Below are 19,743 nucleotides of genomic sequence, written 5' to 3' on the forward strand. Positions count from 1 at the left end.
ACTTTCCAAGGAATGTCATAAGCATGACTCTACCATAAGTAACACTCATTCATGCCACTAAAAACATTTCCAGTGTCATGGGATCATTTACCTTAGCTAGTGAATGGGCAGAACTGTAATGTCAACATCTGCAGAGTCAGGGGAATACAGCTCTTCAGCTTCCTTGAGGCATGGTCAGCTTCAGAAACACACAAAAAAATGTATTGCATTTGGGCAGGCCTGAGTAGAACCTGGTTGTGCAGCAGTGCTAAAAGTGTAAAGTCTGGCTGAGTTATTCTTTGCTCTCTGTTCTTTAGGACTCCTTTCATTCAAAGCTGACTAAAGCCAGTGCATGAAGGTCACCAGCAGTGACTGTGAAGAGCAGTCTCCTGGCAAAGAAAAAGAGTATTATAGGACTGCTGTACTTTAAAATACATAGATAGCCTTGGTAGAGTTCTGTGCTATTTGACCAGACCGTTTTTAATACCTACATAAGCTTAACTCTGCCTTGGTCAGGAATCTTCAAGTACTGCTGCCACACTGATTAGTATCAACAGCAGTAGCATGAGGAAAAATTACCTGGTCTGATCTTTGCAGAAGGACAAACTTGGAAATCTGTGTAGCTTTGTTTTGGCTTGCAAAAGAATTAGTATTTATTTCTCTCTTCTACTTCAATAAAGTAATTGTCTAACATTTCTCACTCACAGTGAAGTCCCATTTAACCTGAAACATAGCTTTTTGTCTTTTCAGTATTACCCTCAATATTATACAAAAAAAAAATCTAATTCCTGTTGGTCTTTCCTTAGGTACATGTGGACTTATTACAGCTTTCCATTGTATTATTTTCATTTTCTTAATATTATTTTTGCAGCAGTAGTCCATCAGTAGACCTTCAGAAATTCTCTTCCCAACTGAGATACTGTTTCTGTCTGTAATTTACAATATATGGCACAGTGTGATGTATGCTATTTTGGAATGTTGTAGCATTTTCTTTTACCATAATTGCAAGGATCAGTACAACCCAGAATAGGATTCATCTTTTTAGAGTGGTGCTGCATTTGAACATATAGTTAAATAATTTCCTCTATAATCCTCAGGGCTCCTTTCCTACATTACTGTTTTCAAAACATTCATCTCCAGCTTGGTACATAAAACTAGCAATTACTTTTATCTATTGAATCTCATCTATTTTAATTCTGTCCATCTCTAACCTTGCCAGATCATTTTTCAGTTTTAAGTTTTGCAGCTGTATATTTGAGAAATATTATTTTTAAATATTTTCTAGGCTACTGTGCTGTGGTACATGTCCAGTTACGTTAGGATAATAGGAAATCATGTAATTCCCTGTTGAACAAGGATCCAGATGAATAGACCTTGTAAGACAATGTTTCATCCTGACTAATGTGATTTTTGTTTTATTATTTGGAGGTATGGTTAAATATTATTTCAACACAGTAAAACAGTAAAGCATCTTCATACTTCAAAGCCTGTGTGCTTTGCAAAGACTTGAAACTTAAATTTCTTATAAGAAAGAGAGTCAGGCCTCAGACCTTCTCAGAAAATAAATATCATCCTTATGATTCTCAAAAGACAAGAAGAAAATAAGTTCACTGATTCTTTAATACAAGAAACAGGCATTACAAACACCCTCAAAGGCAAGTTTTTCCTCTCTTTTTACCTGTTGTCACGTTTCTTGAGTGCTCTGAAAAAGAAAGAAGTGCATACAGAACATGATTGTGAGAGAAAAGGTAGCTCAGTGCAGAAAATCTGCCATGCAGGAAAGTTTTCTTTATTCCACCCATGAAGGGCATGTATCATCCTGGCCTTCGTTTGTCACTTGGCAACAGTTGGTGAAACCTCAACTCAGCAGCTGTGTTCAAGATCATAAGTCCTTGTAAGTCACCTTAAACTCTTTTTCATTTTATCCAGATTGCAGCAAATGGAAAATCGTTGTTGTTTCACTGAAGAAATTACCTTTCTGTTTGGGTTCTCCTCGTAAGCATCTAAGGCTGTGCACCCTGATAAATAATAGATAAGGTTGTACAGACAGGTTCTGAGTCCCCGGTGCTTTGGCCTTTTTAAGGCAAGCACAGAGTAGATGCCTCTCTCAGTGAGGCTGTCAGCACCTCTCCTGATGAAGGGAGTTTTGTCTTTGGCAGATGCATTATGCAACATGCAAAAATTCTGAAAAATTTTAAAAGGAGGAAGCATCTTGTTGTTGAACATTGTTCTCTAAATAACGTAGTCAAATATTTCAGCAGTGTATCTCTGCTGAAAACAATCTAGTCTTTTCTTATTAGACTACAAACCACAGCATCAAGTAGAAGATGGCCAGATGATTAGAGGTGGACAAAGTATATTTCTATGGACCTCATTATTTCTTCCTTTTGATCACCAAATTCTTAAGAATGCACTGGAATGAAAGTAAAACCTGTCTCCAAGGATTCTTACATAGTTCTTCAGTTTCTAAACCTTTACTTAGTACCTTTTATGAAGCTCAGTATGCCCCAAATTTATTAAGTACATGAATGAGTTTAAAAATTCAGTGATATTGAAGTATTCTCAGCACCCAAGTAACTGAAAACTGTGAAAGACACGTTTGGAATGTCTATTTGAACTCATCTGTGTTATTAATCACTTTCCTAATGGGGGAAATGCCATGCATCTGCTAATTGGTCAGACTGTTCCACAGCCAATTAGCCAAAGATCCCTCCACAGTATTGCAACCTTCAGTTTACATGATTTCTGCTGATTTTGCCTATAAATGATGCCACCTTTAAAGGACACCAGTGATACATATGTCAGCCAATTGGATAGGTTGCATAGAAAATCCTAATTCTTTTCCCTCTAAATTATCATCCTGTGAAAGTAGATTCACTTTCTGTCCCAGGGGGAAAAAGGTGATAGTTTCACAAATGCAGTGCTGTGGACAGGTAAGAATTTCCTCCACTGAGAGGTAAAAACAACCTCAGCACATGCCAAAGTAGAAATAGAAAACATGGGATTATTAAAGACTCACACTGCCAACCTTGTGTACTTGCATGAAAGTAATCAACCTGTGTGAATGGAAATGAAAGAGGAAGAAAATGAATTTTCTTTCCATGTGAAAAACAACTGAGAAGTTTTAAAGTCTTAGGAATTCAGACATCATGGAAATATGGACTAGATAGGTTAGGCATGAATAGAACAACTGTGTATCACTCCTTCTTTTTAAGGAAATGTCAATGTTTTGAAAATAAATATGAATGTTTAGAAGACACAGAATAACAATATTAGTTTGGTTTGTTCCATTTATTCCCATTCTGTCTCTCTTTTTTCTTGCTCTGGTGGTGGTGGTTAATGCACAACTATAAGCAAATTCTGTAGATCATCCTATGGAGACCTTGGTATATTGAATTTATTAGAAGGAAAGAAAAAGGGCCTTCTCAAGTATATCCAGAAACACAACATAAATCCCTTTAAATGTATTTCAGAGTATGGTACAGCATTCAGAGAGTTTGAATCTGAAAATCAGAGGGATTGTTTCAGTTTCATAAATATTAGAATTCTGGGAGTTTAGCGTGACCTGTAGAGTATCAGAAATCCTTCTGGTTCCAACTAATGGTTATGTTATTCCCATGAGAGAGAGAAGAGCTCCAACATAAGGAAGACAATTTTTTGAGTGAATCCCAGGATGGCAGCATATGTCAAGTTAGTATTCTCAAAATATCAGCAAATTACTCTAGAGAATTTGGGGATTTTGTTGTTTGTTTTTTCCCCCATTCTTCAAATATATAACACAAAATACTTCAAAGATGTGGTCATTTTAGACAAAATTGCATTAGAAATGCTGCTGTGTGGCTACTATGCCTTTTCTTCATGGTATGAAATGTGGAAATTTTTTTCCATTTTGGCAAATTTCTAATGTTCCTTTGTCTCTCTGTTATAATTCCTGCTGCAGGATTTCTCTTTGATAACATATGATCATTATATTTCTTTTTTTCAAAAAAATAAAGTACAGCGTTGTTTGAGTGTGAACAAGGAGGCCAGTTTATTGTGATGGTCATCAGTCTCAATAATTACTAATTAATGCAGCTGAAATACATGACTGTATCTCTTACTCATAATTACCTCAACTATACAAATTATCAAGGTTGCTCGTTTCTGTGTCAGAGAACATTCTGAAAGGAATCTTTTCCACAGGAAAAGAGAATGACAGGTAAAATAAATGAAGTGTGTCTGCTTAGGAACAAGTGTTTTATGCATAATTATTTCATGCCTTGCAAATTAACTACATCATATGTGCCTGGGAATTACAGAAAACTGAAGTAATGTACCTAGGGCATATTGGAATTTACTATTTAATTATATTTCTTGTTTCATTTTGTACTTTTCAAACAGCTTGCAACATGAGAATCCAGAAAAGTGATGCCAGTGCTGGTGTTCTCTGTTACTGCTTTTGGCATATGTGTATTTCCCAGAAATCAAATAAATATTCTGTTTATTTATCCTTTTGCTAGTATCTCTGTAGGTATGCAAACTATGGATAGGGTAATGATTCAGCAACATAGTTAAAATCCCCATGAAGAGGCCAGAAGGGTCTGTTTGGATTCTAACAAAGTGAAATGTTAAAAACAAAGGAATTTCTAAAAAGGTTCCAAAAGACCAGTGTTCTACTTTTTAGTGTTAAAGTGCTAATTATATGTACATTTTTTTATTTTACTCTATGGAACTTTATTTGAAATACTATGGTGGAGCTGCTTGCCACTTGGTACCTTTCAGTAGCCTCCTTCTGTCCAGGCTCCATGGGCTGCTTTGCTTCATCAGCCAGGCTTGGCAAGGTTTTATGCCATGAGCAAGACCCTGCTCCACTCACTCACAGTGCTCGGATATCATGAGTTGCTAGAATTACCCCTGGTTTCTCCACTATTGCTGTTGTTTCCATCACCCTTTAAAGCAAAATGTGCCTAAGACACAAAATGGAAACAAACCAGTTCTAGCATCCATCATAGCTATCAATTTCATGAAGAGAAACTGGTGTATTTCTAAACAGATGAGGTTACAGAAACAAGAATACAATTTGAAAATAAGATTCTAAAGAGTCTCTGTGTAAGTGCTCACCTTGTCTCAGGTGTAGCAGTGAAATATGCTTTCCTTGTTATCTGTGTAGACAGGAAACTTACAAATATTCATATTTGAAAATGATGGAAAAGATAATTATTTTTAGACCCAGCACTTGCAAAAATGCTTCTGACAAACAGCTTTCCTGCAAAGGAGTATTATGTTGGTGCTCTTTGTAGCATTTATTGTAAAGGCTGTGTTGATATTTCCATTACAAAACTTTCTTGAGGTTCTTTCAATAAAAATCCACTCCATAATGAAACATGGAACATCTGATCTCATCTCTTGATCAGTGGTTGTTTTTACCAGCTTTCCACAAAATTGACTGAGCTGAGGTTTTTATATTTTACAAAGGTGAAAAAAGGTGTGGAGGGGAGGAGGTGAGGGAGGGGAGCAGTAGGAATGTAGCTGATGGAAACAGTTTGTATTTCAATTGTAGGCTCAAAATGATGTGCTGTTGGTTGGCATCATCTGTAGGCCAGTTGTGCTGTAGTGGAATTCATTTCTGTTCTTCTTAGGGCATGAAATTCTACACTTTGTCCCATCTGTAGGAAAATATTTCAACAGATACATAAATCTTTATTACAAGGCAGTAACAACTGAAAATTGTAACAAATTAAAATACTATGTAAGATGATATAGTGCATTATTTTTTAAAATAATTTCAGATTATGGGGAGGAAAAAAGTCACCACTTCCAAATTATGGAGTGCTGAGAGGCTTTTTGGTTTCAGTCTCTTTGTTTGTTTTGTTTTTCCATTTTTTCTCCTGTTGCCAAATTATATAAACAGGTGTGGTGGTGATCAAACAATTTGGAAAAACTTGAATAATTTTTAATTTTATTTTGGGGGGGAAGGTCAGTAATATGAAATAAACTACAATTCTTATGTCTGCTCATTTGCATCTGACTAGAATTGACAAGCTGAGAAAGGAATTCTGAGTCCCCATCTACTTGGCTTCACTGTTGTGAGGAGTTTTGGCTGCTAAAGCCAAAATGATCAGCTTTGCTGCTGTTTGGGGTTGATAGATGCTTGCTTTATTGTACTTTTTTGCTTTCCTGAGCTTGTTGTTCTCAACTGTTCTGTCAGCTTTGTATTTTGTGGCTTCTGGTTCACTTGCTTGTTTCCTTTAAGGTTACTTCTCTTTTCATCATTATCTAGACTTGATATTATTAAACTAAATAATTGTGGGTTTGTTTTTTTTCTTGTGGTGGACAGATGACATCTCAGTTCTGTCTGAAATGTGTCCATTACACACAGGCTCAGTCCTTTTGATGTGCCTTGAAGAAGTTCATGGCATGCCTTTATGTTAGGCATGATTAAGCTGCCACCTTTCAGCCCTCAAACTCTGCAGAAGAAGAAGCTGAGCTTCAGCTGGCCCACCCTGAAATAATCAGCAAATTCAGCTGAAATTTTCTGGTGAGAACAAACCTAAATGGCAGCCTTAGAAGAAGACAAATTAATGTGATGCTTTTGCTGAATCTTCACTGTATCTTCTTATTTTGGTGTAAATCTACCTGGATCAACTTGGACAGCAATTGGGCAGAAACATCTAGGTTTAGTAGCAAAAGAACCACAGTAAAACTCTTTATCTATTTTTATCATTGGAAGAGTAATACTAGACAAATCTAAGAGTCTTTGGAGACTTTGGAAAGAGGTGAGAGGGAACAACATTAGGAACTTCAACAACTTTGCTCTTCTCACAAATGCACGTGTAACTGTCTCGATAAATATCATAGTCCCATTTTACTTTTGACTTTCAGAGGTTTGCTGTAAAAATAGACTCACTGATCAGGCAAGACATTTCAATCTAGAGGTATACAGCTAAACTTCCTGAGTTACATATGCTTTTTTATTGTTTGCTTAGGAGAATTACAGTGTTTGCTCATTTATGATATTAGTATTTCTATGCTGTGGAATGGCTTGGATAATATATGCAGATTCCTGAAGCAACTTTGCTGCAGAAAAATAAAATGTTTGGGAATGTTTTGCCAGTTTTTTCAATAGAAAATGGGGGTCAATTTAAGTACAGGTTATAAAATACTTTCAATTTTAAAGCATTAAGTAAGGTGACATTTTGAATTTAAGTGAATCTACATGCTCCTTCTTCCTCATTGCTTCTATGCAAACAGAAGCAATCATATTTGTATTTGTAATCAGAAATGGAAAGCCACTATACTCAATTACCTCAAATTGTTAAGTGTACTATATATGCATGTATAAATGGAACTTTCAGTCTATTAGTAATAAGAAATAATTATTTACAAAATTTGAGAAATCTGATATTCCAGTTCAATATTAGTAGTAATGGACACGGGAAAAATCTGTAGGCAAACTATGCAGGGCCAGATACAGGATTCTTAACATCTCTAAATATGTGAAAAACAAGCTGGTTTTGGGAAGGATTTATTTTAGGCACTGAAAAAAGCTGTGAGGGGGCAGAAATCAAAGTCATTTTTGGGATTTTTAGAGGAAGGCCAGTGTTAATTCAAGTCCTGTAGTTTCTAGGTTTATATATGTTAAAAATCACTCAATAAACCCCTTAAAATCTTACTCAACTCTTCCATTTTTTGCCACATAGAAAAAAAAATTGCTCTGCATGGACAACTGTGTCCACACCCCTGTGTTCTATGGCCTGGTTTCTCTAGGAATCTTCATGGAGCCTCTTGTACAACACCCCACGCTTTGTTCACGTGCTGAATCCAACAGTAATGTCGATTTTTTTTGTTGTTGTTTTTCAGCCCTGAGGGACAACAGAATCGAGCTGGTGCGAGCGTCGTGGCACGAGCTGAGCATCAGCGTCAGCGACGTGTCCCTGTCGGACGAAGGGCAGTACACCTGCTCTTTGTTCACCATGCCTGTCAAAACCTCCAAGGCTTTCCTCACCGTCCTCGGTAAGCACAAACTGAGCTGAGCAGAAAGAACCAAGTGTTCGACTCCTCGGGCTCTGGCAAATTATGATAAGAATGAACTTTTCTAAGGCTTGGCAGAAGATAAATGTAAACGTCTGATCTAGTTTCCCCTGATGTTTATTGTTTCATATCGCTGGGCTGAAAAAGAACATGCCTCTTACTGTTTGCACCGTGGCAGGATAATGAGTTAGGGAGCACGCCAACGCCACGGAGCGAGTGCTCCATGAAATGGACAAAACCTCTACATCCCGAGCACCACGGGTGCAGGGAAGGTGCATGTGTTCATCTCCTGACAATCTATTGGATAGGGCAAAGGGGAGAAAATCAGAAAGCATGAAATCAAAACGGGCTTTAGAGCTTTATCATTTTTCCTTAGCTGTGCATTTTTTTTGACTCATTCTGCTTTCTTTTTTTTTTTTTTTTGGTCTATAAAGTGCAAATTTTCACTGGGCTTGCGCTTCTTTTATGCTTTATCCTCTAAGTGCTCTGCTGTTTTCCCCAAAGGTTATAGATACACATAGAAAAGCAATAGATTTCAAGAGATGCCCAGGAAATAAAGTTTCTGCTTGAAGCTTTATATGATTCTATGAATGTCAGTAGCCCAATCAGCGAAAGTTGCTATAGTTCACTAAAACACACCTGCAAACCTAAAAGGCTATATGATTTTATAGATTGATTTTTATTCTTTTTTTTTCCTTTTTTCTGTCCCTGAACATGACTCTCTTCCTTTTTGTTTTATTTTTATATGTGGATGGGCAGACAGTTAAATTTAATAGAACTAATGTAAGATATTCTCTATGGCAGTAATATTCACATTAGTCCAGCCAGGGAATTGGTTTTGTACTTAGGATATGAAATACATCTCCCTTTCAGTCCCTGTGAGACAATTTTACAAAAATCTTCACAACTTTGCCATTAAGGACAAAAACTACCCACTCAAAGCAAAATATTCTGGAATAGCAACTGCCTATGCTTACTCTTCCCTCTGTATAGAGGCATTTCATGATCTAAACAATTGAGGAGTGCACCAGTTCATCCTTTTAAATGGCATAAAGACATAGAAAGGTGTTAAAAAGACAAGAAAACCCCCAAAATATCTAGCCAATATTTATTAACAAAAGTAGCTTGATCTTTAACAGTCCTTTAAGCTTTACCTTCATTTTAGGGAAGGGTTTCATGAAGGTTTCCCAACATCATTTATTATCCTTCCCGGAGAGAAAGCTGCACAGTTCAGAATTCCTGCCTTTTTTCATTTTGTATTTGTAATTTCCTGTTTCAAAGGAATATTTTAAACTCTTAAGACATTTGCTGCTGGAGAAGGGAATCTTTGCCACTGAAATGTATTATATCTTTTAATCAGATAAACTATCCTTTTATGTACTAATAATCTCTTTATTGTCTGTTCTGCTTTTGATTAGAAAATTTAAGTGTCAAGGTATTGTAGTAGACACCATTTTCTGTCCTGAAAGAGAGGACTAGATTTATTAAAGAGATGTACTATGCAAGAGGTGATGCTGTTTTGCTGTTCTGTACATGGAAAAAAGATGTAGAAAAAACTGAATTGTTAAATATAGAGCACTAGATCAATTAGTGTGACCAAGTCTTTTATCTTGCCACAAATGTGAATGCACCAAATCACTGTAGCTGCAAGATATAACTGACATTTTTGGAGCTTTTTAAATTACTGTCATCAGTATTACTTTAAAATAAGTTATTCTAGTGTCTTCATAAGTTAAATGGATTTATGTATGCAGTGATCAAAACTTTCCCAAATTTCTTTGTGTTTTGTTTTTTGTTCTTGTTTTATTTTGGTTTTTTTTCAATCTTCTGTGGTTCGCTGAAAAACAACCATTTCCAAATTGGATATTTATGTGTCTGGTATGTCCAAATGATATGATCTCCTCTGAAGAACTTGTATACAGCTGAAGAACTCACTGTAGTCAGTGGAGCTGTTATTATACCTCTTTGCATTTTGGTTTTGTTCCTCTGCAGATAAAGTGACTCCAGTATTATTTTTACTCTCCCTTTTCCCTATTTTTTTTATTAAAGTCTTCATTATTTAGGTGTAAATATCTATTCTCAGCTTAGGTCAGTTCAGTTTTTTGTTGCCAGTTTAGTGTTTAATTTTCACAGCAGTGCTTCTAATGTGCTTTGTCATCCTGCTTGCTGTGCTGAGCAGTTTAAATATTGTAACAAATCAGACTAGACCTGCATGCAGAATATACAGAGATAAGATATTTATTAAATTGCAATCTGTTTCTCTTAGAAAATTAGATAATTCCTGCTTTCTTTATTTATTTAGAATCAACTACCATTCAGATTGATGGATAATTTACAATAGGAAAAAGGTTTAACTGACAAGGCACGAGGAATTAATTATCCTGTTTCCAGAAATCAGAGCATATGAAGAAGTGAACTTTAAGTTGGTCGTGCATTCATGGCAGCAGCTGACACCATCTGAGACATTTTGCTTGTTTGCTTGTTAGGTGTTCCTGAGAAGCCACAAATTACTGGATTTACCTCGCCAGTTATGGAGGGAGAGAGGATGCAGCTCACATGCAAGACATCTGGTAGTAAGCCAGCAGCTGATATCAGATGGTTCAAGAACGACAAAGAAGTTAAAGGTATTTAAAAGGATTTTGGTGTCATTTGGTCCAATTGCCAAAACTATACATTCTGTAGAATTATGGGGTTTTTTAATCAGTTTTTAAATTTGCTCCTATTGCATCATGAAATGAGTAGGGGGCAGTACACAGATTGAAGAATTGATTGTAATTTACTACAGTGGTCATATAACCATCTTTTTATTGTTTTTTTTTTTTTTCAAATAGTAAGAACTGATGTTTTAGATTGCTCAGAACTCTGTGCCTCATCTGTGAGGCTTCATAGAGAAATGTTTTCTGGATTATTATCACAGTCAGACCACTCATCCCTGATATTTTCCCTTTTCATTTCTCTTGTGCCATTCCAGCATGGGGTATGTCTGATTTAGTTAATTCCCAGATTTAAGTTGCACACCCCTAAAAAATGTGAGCAGGTGAGGCAGAATAGCAGAATGTGACCACGAGGAGACAGGAGAATGCACTTCCTACAGGAGACCCAGGGAGCCTCTGGTGAGGGAGAGCCAGGATGCAGCAAATGAGGGAATCTCAGCTGGGAAACTCGGAATCTCCAGCTGAGGCAAGGATGCTGTGAGGAGGAGGGAGAAGATAGATTTCAAAGGGGATCAGGAAAACTTCACAGGGGCTAGGGGGAGTTGGACAAAGTCTGCTGTGACTGAAAAGTCACTGAATGACTGAAACCAAAGCTGACAGCAAGAATTTGCCTTCAAGGATGCAGCGAGCTAGGAAAGAGCTGCATATAAAAAGCTGTTTATTTCCTTTCCATCTTCTCTTTCACTTGGTATGTTCTTTGCTTAGAGCCTAGTTTTCTGCTCCATATTCTTAAAAATGCTGGAATAGTTTTAAATCCTCATTGGTGAGTTAAGAGAACTTCCTGATGCTGTCACACCTCCAAGCCAGTTGAGGTGCCCATTAGAAAGCAGATGGATAAAAAGGATAATGCATTGGTATTTATTCATGTCACCTCTATTCATTCTGCTATAAGGCCAGATGAATAAAAGATTCAGAATCCACCTTTTCTGTGCAGCTTAAAAAAAAAAACAACAAACAAACAAACAAAAAACCACCCTTCATTTATCTGATTTGTCTAATATTTTGGATTTCATTATCCCAATAAACTGCCTCAAGCAAAGTTACAGAGTTAATTACAGAACCATTTATCTTTCTTGACTATTCTCTACCACAGTTTAATGTGCAAAAGCAGAGCTGTGATATAAAATTGGTGAATAAAGGAAAATGCAGATGATTGCCTATGGAATCGTGTCTATTATAGAGGTGCTCTATTTCTAATGAAAATGAGAGTAGTATTGAAAGCATTTTAGACTGGAATAATTTGAAATGTGTAACAAGGATAGAAAATGAGTATATAGAGAATAATTCTTTTCAGTACTGGGAAATCTGAGGAAATTGGTGAAAGAAAGGCAGCATCTAATCAAATGTAAGTTAAAAGAATTAAACAGCACAACTAACACACATGGCACAGCATAGATTGTGTTCTCCAGAAAAGATGGCATGATGAATATACATAGTCAAGGCATGTTAAGATTGGAAATAACTCCAAGAGTCAATAATATAAGAGAAACACTGATACAGTTGGCCTAACAGAAAGGCTACACCTATTTGAAAATATGTTATTTTAAAAATTATGTTGTAAAATCTGGTGTAATACCTTTGCCTTTCCTTCAGCTGACAAGTATTTGAAGCCAGTAAGCAATTTGCTGATTTGACTTATTAATCAATTTATTTTTCTCAAGAGTTCCTAAAGGGATTTAAAAACAAACAAACAAACAAAATCAAAAAAACCCACGATGGGAAATAAAGGAGTATAAAAGGAGTATGAAGAAAAAAAAAAAAAAAAGGGGGAAAAAACCCCTGACAACCAGAAATAAGAGGAAAGTACTGAGCACATTCATTTCAGTTCAGGTTTCTAGGTCTTCTGAAGAGCACATTGCCATTTCTCAAAGGTTAGAAATAAAATAACCTAACCAGTCTGCAGTGGCATCAGCAGAAGTTACATTAGCTTTGTGCAGTGTAAAAGGTGAAATGATAAATCTGAGAAAATAGATATGAAATGATATGCTAATGCAGCTGACATTAAAGGTTAGAAGTTCGTCTGTCTAGCACCAGTAAATCCAATTGTGTTCCACTGTATTATACATGCTGCAAACGAATATAAATGATGCACTGAGATCAGAGTTGCACCAAAGGGGAAAAAGCCACTGTAAAATTGCAGCTCCATTGCTATCACTCAAAAAAGAAATCATCATCTGATAAAGGAATAGTGTTTGATAAAGTAAGTGTTAGTAATGAGAGAGACTGAATGTGAAGCACTGGGTGCCACACCTTTTAGTTTACTGTTCTGTCACTCATATATGCACCAACTTAACAAAGGGATCTGCAGTTTAGAGTTCTGGTGACATTTCTGGGAGGTTATTAAGAGCAAAAATACTGGATAAGATAAATGCAAATTTTTGATTTTGAAATTACCTATTATTTTCAACAAAATTTGTTACATGCTCATTCAACAAAATTATATAAATAATTTTTTTTTAGGCTTCAGGAATATTTTGAATGGATTTCCTTTTTTGTTTCTTTTCCTAGGCAGATTGGATTTTAAAACTAAATAAGCTCATTTTGTTGCAACAAGTTAAGATACTTTGAGTAAGTTTCTTTAATTTTAGTATAGACAAAGATTTCAGAGTGGCACTGATCATTGTCTTGAGAAACCTCTAAAGCAAATATGATTTTTTATTTTTAGATAATAAGGCCATTTCATGTCAGAACTTAAGTTTAAATATAAACAAAAATTATATCTGCCATATAAAACCAGAAAAACTGTCCTTTTAAGAGATGAGTATTTCTGTGTGTTACAGGTATATGCTTTTATAAATAGCTTGCAATGAGCAATGGATGATGGACATTCCATTGTTTTCATTTATTATTTTCCCTATCAAACATCTATACTTATGAGATATAACCCTGCACCTGTCTGAAAGTCATGGAAGTGGGTCCAAAGCTGATTCCCAGGTTTTATTTGGCCCAACATCTATTCCAAGGTTAACTCAAGTGTCTAAAGGTCTTCTCCAAATCAGGTTTGAAAAGTCTCCCAGGACAGACATTCCATAGAAACATTTCTGTCTGGGCTAGATTTTTCAGCGTTCTGAAGCCCTCTTGTGGAGTGTTTTCATTATTTGTAGATATTTAATGATACATAATCCAAATTTATCTAAGTGTAACTTATGTTTGTTGCCCATTAGCTTTTGTTGTACACCTCTGAGGGGATTCTGGCTTTTTTTCTCTATGGCCATAGTTTATGTACTTTAAAGCAGCAGTTTAATCTGGTTTTAGTCTTCTCTTCCTCAAGTTAGATAATACCAACTTTCTTAAGATGTCTTTGTACGGATCCACTGACCACAGCATTTCTCAACAGGTTCCTTGTGCATTTTTTCTTCAGAAAGCCCAAAACTGGGCCTGGTACTCTCAGTGTAGTCATGCATGTGCCAAAGAGAGAAGGATCACTTCCCCTGACCCTGGCTGTGCTTTTACTGATGCAAGGCACTGGATTTTAGCCTTCAGCCCTGCGCGCTGACTGATGTTCAACATGTCCTACCAGCCCTAAGTTCTCCTCCATAAAGCTGTATCCCTTCAGCCTGTTCCATTACAGTGCTTCCCACACAAAACTCTTGTGTCATGGGTTTCTTTTCAACCTTTTCTTCAAAGGAATTTAGGAGAGACAGGGGCAGCAAGAAAACAAATTAAACAGTAGGCTACAAGTTACATATTTAAAAATTCTGTAAAATGTCCTGGGTGATGGTGTGTACCCATTACCTGATCTCCACCATTTTTACATCCAGTTGGGTTTGCACTCAATTAGAACATACCACAATCACACCTTCATTTGCCATGAAGAAACGTCTAAGAAAATACAGCTGATGAGGACAAGCTAAAAATTTCTGTTGGTGAGGATGACAACAGTTTGTAGAATCTTATCACTGCCCTTTTTGCAGAGGAAGTTCATTCTAAGAGTTGAACCCTTTCACACAATAGATAGCTAGAGAGAAACTTGTAAACATCAATTTAGGAAATTAACTGCTTTTGTTTTTCTAAAGGATTAAGAATCCACAACATCTCAATAAAATTAAAGTTGTTGATGTTTCAGGAGTCTTCTGTCCCCCACTTGAAGTCAGTAAGCAAAGGGATGTGCACATTACTTATAAGCAGAATGTTACCTATATAGGTGCTTATTATTAAATTTGGAAACCTAACTCTGTGAACAAAATCACATGTGTTTGCTTTAAATATTAGTGAAGACATTTGTTGTTTGATTATAATAACTTTGCTTTAGCTCTGGTCAATATTTCTCTTACCTACTAATCCCTAAATATTAATAGTGACCATGGCAGAAATTGAAATCTTTTAAAGCGTAGCAGCAAACAGGCAGAAAAATTCTCATGTGCAAGAAATAATTATATTTTAGGGAAAAATGGAAACTCTATAACTACACGGTGTCCTTCTCTGTCTGGAGACAATGATAAAGACCACCTCTCTGATGTCAGAGGTATTTTTAATCTAAAACTATGTAGCCTAAGCCATTGAAGATTTGCTTTCTAAAATTGATATTTCATGGAAATTTTATTTAGGTCATTCTGTTCTCTAATGGGATTTAGTATAATTTGTAAAACTGAAACCTCTCTCTTTTTTAGGGCACAGAGGACATACGAAATCTCAGTGTAATTTAATATATATGTTTAAGTATTTATAGATGTCTTTTCAAGCTTTCACTGTAATAAATCAATATAACAAGCTTACCATTTTTCTCAAATAAACTAAAATCAATAAGTATCGCAGGCAGTTGGAAACCAAGTAAAACAATTCTAAAGCATGTGTAAGAAAATCTCATATTCTAGTTAATACATTCAGACATTTTAACTCAAATGCTCAATCTTTTGGATCTTCATTTCTGATCTAGCACATATTTCTTACAACAAAATGTTCTGAATGTGAATCTTAGCCTTGAACTGAGACGATGCTTCCTAAGCAAAGCTGAAAACTCCCTCCACTGCAATGTCTGTCTAAAACCTCAGATTTTTAACTGGATCTACACAAAAGTATCAAGTCAATTTAGAAGGGTATAAAGCAGTGAGTGGAAGTTCTCTGCAGTAAACTTATTTCTGGTCTTGGGACTCATTTGTATATTCAGGTAAATACTGTGACATACTCTATTTACAATTGTTTATTACCACTGGTGACTACACCTGGGTTTAGTTTAATTAGTGAATTAGCATAATTCTAACCAAACAACAGAATAAGCAATGAATAAAGTAAGCACAGGATTAATCTGACTATGTGCACATGGTTTCAGTAATATCTATGTTTTGCATTACTGTGAGAGGCTGTAAGAATGATCTTGGGAAATTTCATGTTTAGTGACACTGTGGATACGTAAAGTAATGAGGATGGGACAAGACCATAATCTTTTTCAGATGACCTAACAGAGAACATTTATATCAAATATGGACCTAAACATTCAAGAGGTAATAAAGAATGGAATTTCTGTTTGAATGCAGAATCATGGAACCAGTTTCAAAATTTTCTCTTTCAATATGTATCTTGTACTCTGACAATGAGAGCAAATTGAGGAATAACTACAGTCTAATTACTTTTATATTAAAGAGACGACCAACACATATATGAAAGATGTGTTTTTTCTGAAAACTGTGACAGAAAATTTAGCTGTCTAATGCTGGTCTACTTTTTTTTCCACAAAATATTGGAAAGATAACTAACTGTTTATCCTTTCTTTCAGATGTTAAATATTTAAAAGAAGAAGATGCAGTTCGTAAAACATTCACAGTCAGCAGCACGCTGGATTTCCTAGCAGATCGCAGTGATGATGGTGCAGTTGTAAGTTGCAGAGTAGATCATGAGTCCCTAAACTCTACACCTCAGATAGCAATGCAGGTTCTAGAAATACACTGTAAGTAATACACATTATACATGCTTGCTTTTATAGTTTTGTTTTGTTTCAGAGTGTCTGTTGAAGCAAAGTTCTCTGGTATTGTGCAGATAGATAAAACCTTTCTTTTAGCCAAATCCTATGTTTGTATTTGGTTGGATGGGTTGTTTTTTTTATTTTATTTTTACAGGAGGGACTCAAAAAAGTTTAATGACAGCTTTACCATTGAGAGCACTATGGGACTAAGTTCTTGGTTTTCTTTGACAAGTTGTGGAAAGAAAATACATTTATCTTTTTTGGTTATTATTGAAGCAATGTATATGTGTTATTAAACATCAAGAGCATCCTAATTCACAGTTTTCCTTGAAAGTTTCCAGAAACTTGAAACAAGGGTATAAATAAGCAAAGTTTGCAGCAGATTGCCTCGATGATGCTGAAGCCTGCTAAAGAAACTCACTGATGTTAATAGCACAGACTCAGGAAGAAAAGATCTTTAAGATTTATCTTTAGGCCTGACCCAGAAATTATTAATCTAGTTAATCCAAACTTCAGTTGTATTGCATCTTTATATATTGGCTGGTTTTTTGCTTTCAAACAGCATTTCTGGACGTGATGTTTTCCACAGTGCAATGTACCAAAGTTGAATGAATCTGGTTTTCTATCTGTGTGCTGTAGTCTGAAGTCAGCTGTCCTTTGAGTCAGTGGGTTTTTGTCACTTATAAACTGTGAGAGATGCCATCAGCTGACATTTTTATATTCACTTGTGTCCACCATTTTTCAGGATCCAGCTGTTTTTTGGGTTTTTTGTTTGTTTTTTGTTTTGTTTTGTTTTCTGGAGAACAACTGTACATCTCATTGCCTAGATAGCAACAAAAGGCACCTGCAAAATGTCAGACTAAGGGAAGGCAAAAGACCTTCCATGAATCTCTTTCTAGACCAGGTACAATCAACCCGTGATAAACCAGACAAGGTTATCCCTGAAGCAGGCAAGTGTTCAATGACTGTAACCATCTCCTAAGGCACTATGTCAAGGACTGCTGCCATATGTAACTTGTTTCTAAACAGGGATATTTCTGTAAGCATCTAAGACTTGCAGCACATGTAAAATGCAGGGATGGCAAAAGTACTCTGTACACAGAAGCCGACAACTTTGCTAAAAATGCCATCTGCAAAAAAGTCTGAAAACGAAGAGTGTGCATTAGCATATGTGCTAAAAATGTTTTCTGAAAAATTCTAGCCATCATTTTACTGAGGGAGATCAGGACCCTTCTTCACCAAATGGCTATTAAACACCTCTCTTAATATAGTCAAATGCATCTGTGCTGGAGACACGAGTCCCTGACAACTTTCTTTCCTTGAATTCTAAATTGCACAGCCATCATCCACTGAATTTGCCCATGCCTTCTCTTCCTAATTCTTTGCTCTTTCTTCAGTGCCTTGCTCAAGATGTTGGCACCACAGGAGATGAACCAAATTTAATGGAACAGTAAATGCAGAAAGTGGACACCTAAAAAGTGTTTAAAATGGCTGCAATGTAGTGTAACGTGCCTGAAAGTAAAGGCAGGACTCTGGTTTGCATGAACCTCGTAAGGAAAAAAAGCCTTTTTGTGTCCTCTTGTATATAAAACTTCCTGAATATTTGTTGTTTCCTTCCAATTTGCACCCTTGTAGCGAGGCACTAACTTGCTAAATAGCAGTGAGGTGAATCTTCCTCTATGCATGTTTCCCCAAATTTTGAACAAGACCCTTCTCCCTCTTCTCTGGCCTCACTGAAGTTCTCTGACAAGGTCAGACTGCACTGGGCATTTCCATTACTGGTGTGCTTTATGTTAGTGCCCCCTCAGATTGCCAGCTTATCAAAAGCCATAATGCACAAGTAATTGTTCTCTATCATTCCTGCTTGCTCCATTAATTTTCAACCAATCAATTTTATACTCTCCAGCACTGGTACAGAGTCGTTATACATAGAAAGAGAAGTGATAAATGTGCCAAAAGAAGCTGAAGTTCAGGGCAGAGAGAAGTACCATTTAAAGCTCTGGAGAAAGAAGTATTCTATTATTGGTGACAAGAAGACTAAGATCAGTCTTTTGTTGTCCTTGTCCTTGCCACCTACATTTCCATGGTCAGCATACTCAAAAATCTTAATGCTGGTCAAATTTTGAAAGGAAACTACAAAAGGAGAAGATTCAAGGAACTGATGATATGGTTCATCAGGGAACCTTAAAGGAAAAAGACGATTGAAATTATTCACTGGTGCAGTCCCAAATACTCCTAATGGAGTACATTACACTGGAACTGGGTTCCTTGATTTTATTCTCCTTGTGTTCTTCACCATTGTCATGGCTATTACTGCAGTCACCAGAAGCTGCTTTTTCTTCTGTCAGTCCATAAGATTTCAAACATATAAAAGACATCCTTGTTCTATCAACAAGAATCATGCTCACAGGACCCTGTGGAAGCTGATCCAACATATATCCTCAATGCCACCTTGCAGCAGGGCAAAAATGGTGGTGGCAAAGTTGATGAATTATGGGACCTCAAAGTCAGGAGAGTTTGTTAATCTGACAACCTGTAGGCTCCAAAATCACAACCAAGTTAGTGTGGCATTGCCACATGCCCCTAATATCCCAGAGATCTTTAAAATTAGCAGACAATGGTGAGAGAATGATAAGCAAATCTCTTAAAGTGGTCAAACAGCAGCACAGTTGGGCATCAGTTTGGCAGAGAATGAAGGTACAAAGATGAAGCATCACTCACTGGAATTGCACTTGAGTTTAAAACCTGAAGTTTTATCTGTGGTATACAGATACTCCTCATCAATTATCAGTGTATCATCAGTTGTAAGGAAAGGACAATAAGAACTTGTCTAAGCATTTCTGCCCTGTATAATTATGTTTGAAAGTTGAAAAACCTGCTTTGTTTCAAGCAACTGGCCCCTGACAATGGACAGAATGTGTGGCTCCATCTAAACAAACAAACAAACAAACAAACCAAAAAGCAAAGGAAAGAAAAAGAGAACAGTAGGAAGTACAGGGTTGTGTATGCATCCAGTGGATGATAGGTAGAGAAAAAAAGAAAGCAAAATAATGGAATGAAATTACAGGTTTTGATATATGCCTAGTGAAGGATAGAATAAAATTAAATCTGCCTTGGATGCTGGGACTGTATAAAACAGAT

At 36.3% G+C, this 19,743-nt stretch overlaps 1 protein-coding gene across 4 annotated transcripts in view; it reads left to right on the top strand.

Annotated features, from left to right (window-relative positions):
* CADM2 (cell adhesion molecule 2) overlaps nucleotides 1-19,743 on the top strand; it is a 590,742-nt gene that overhangs the window by 464,606 nt on the left and 106,393 nt on the right. For all 4 annotated transcript variants that reach the window (XM_021541252.3, XM_021541238.3, XM_021541246.3 and 1 more), the window contains 3 exons: nucleotides 7,819-7,971; nucleotides 10,476-10,613; nucleotides 16,417-16,587. In XM_021541252.3, the coding sequence (XP_021396927.1) occupies nucleotides 7,819-7,971; nucleotides 10,476-10,613; nucleotides 16,417-16,587 (462 nt within the window). The remainder of the gene's footprint in view (nucleotides 1-7,818; nucleotides 7,972-10,475; nucleotides 10,614-16,416; nucleotides 16,588-19,743) is intronic.

This window comes from Lonchura striata, chromosome 2 (genome assembly GCF_046129695.1).
Source record: "Lonchura striata isolate bLonStr1 chromosome 2, bLonStr1.mat, whole genome shotgun sequence".
NCBI lineage: Eukaryota > Metazoa > Chordata > Aves > Passeriformes > Estrildidae > Lonchura > Lonchura striata.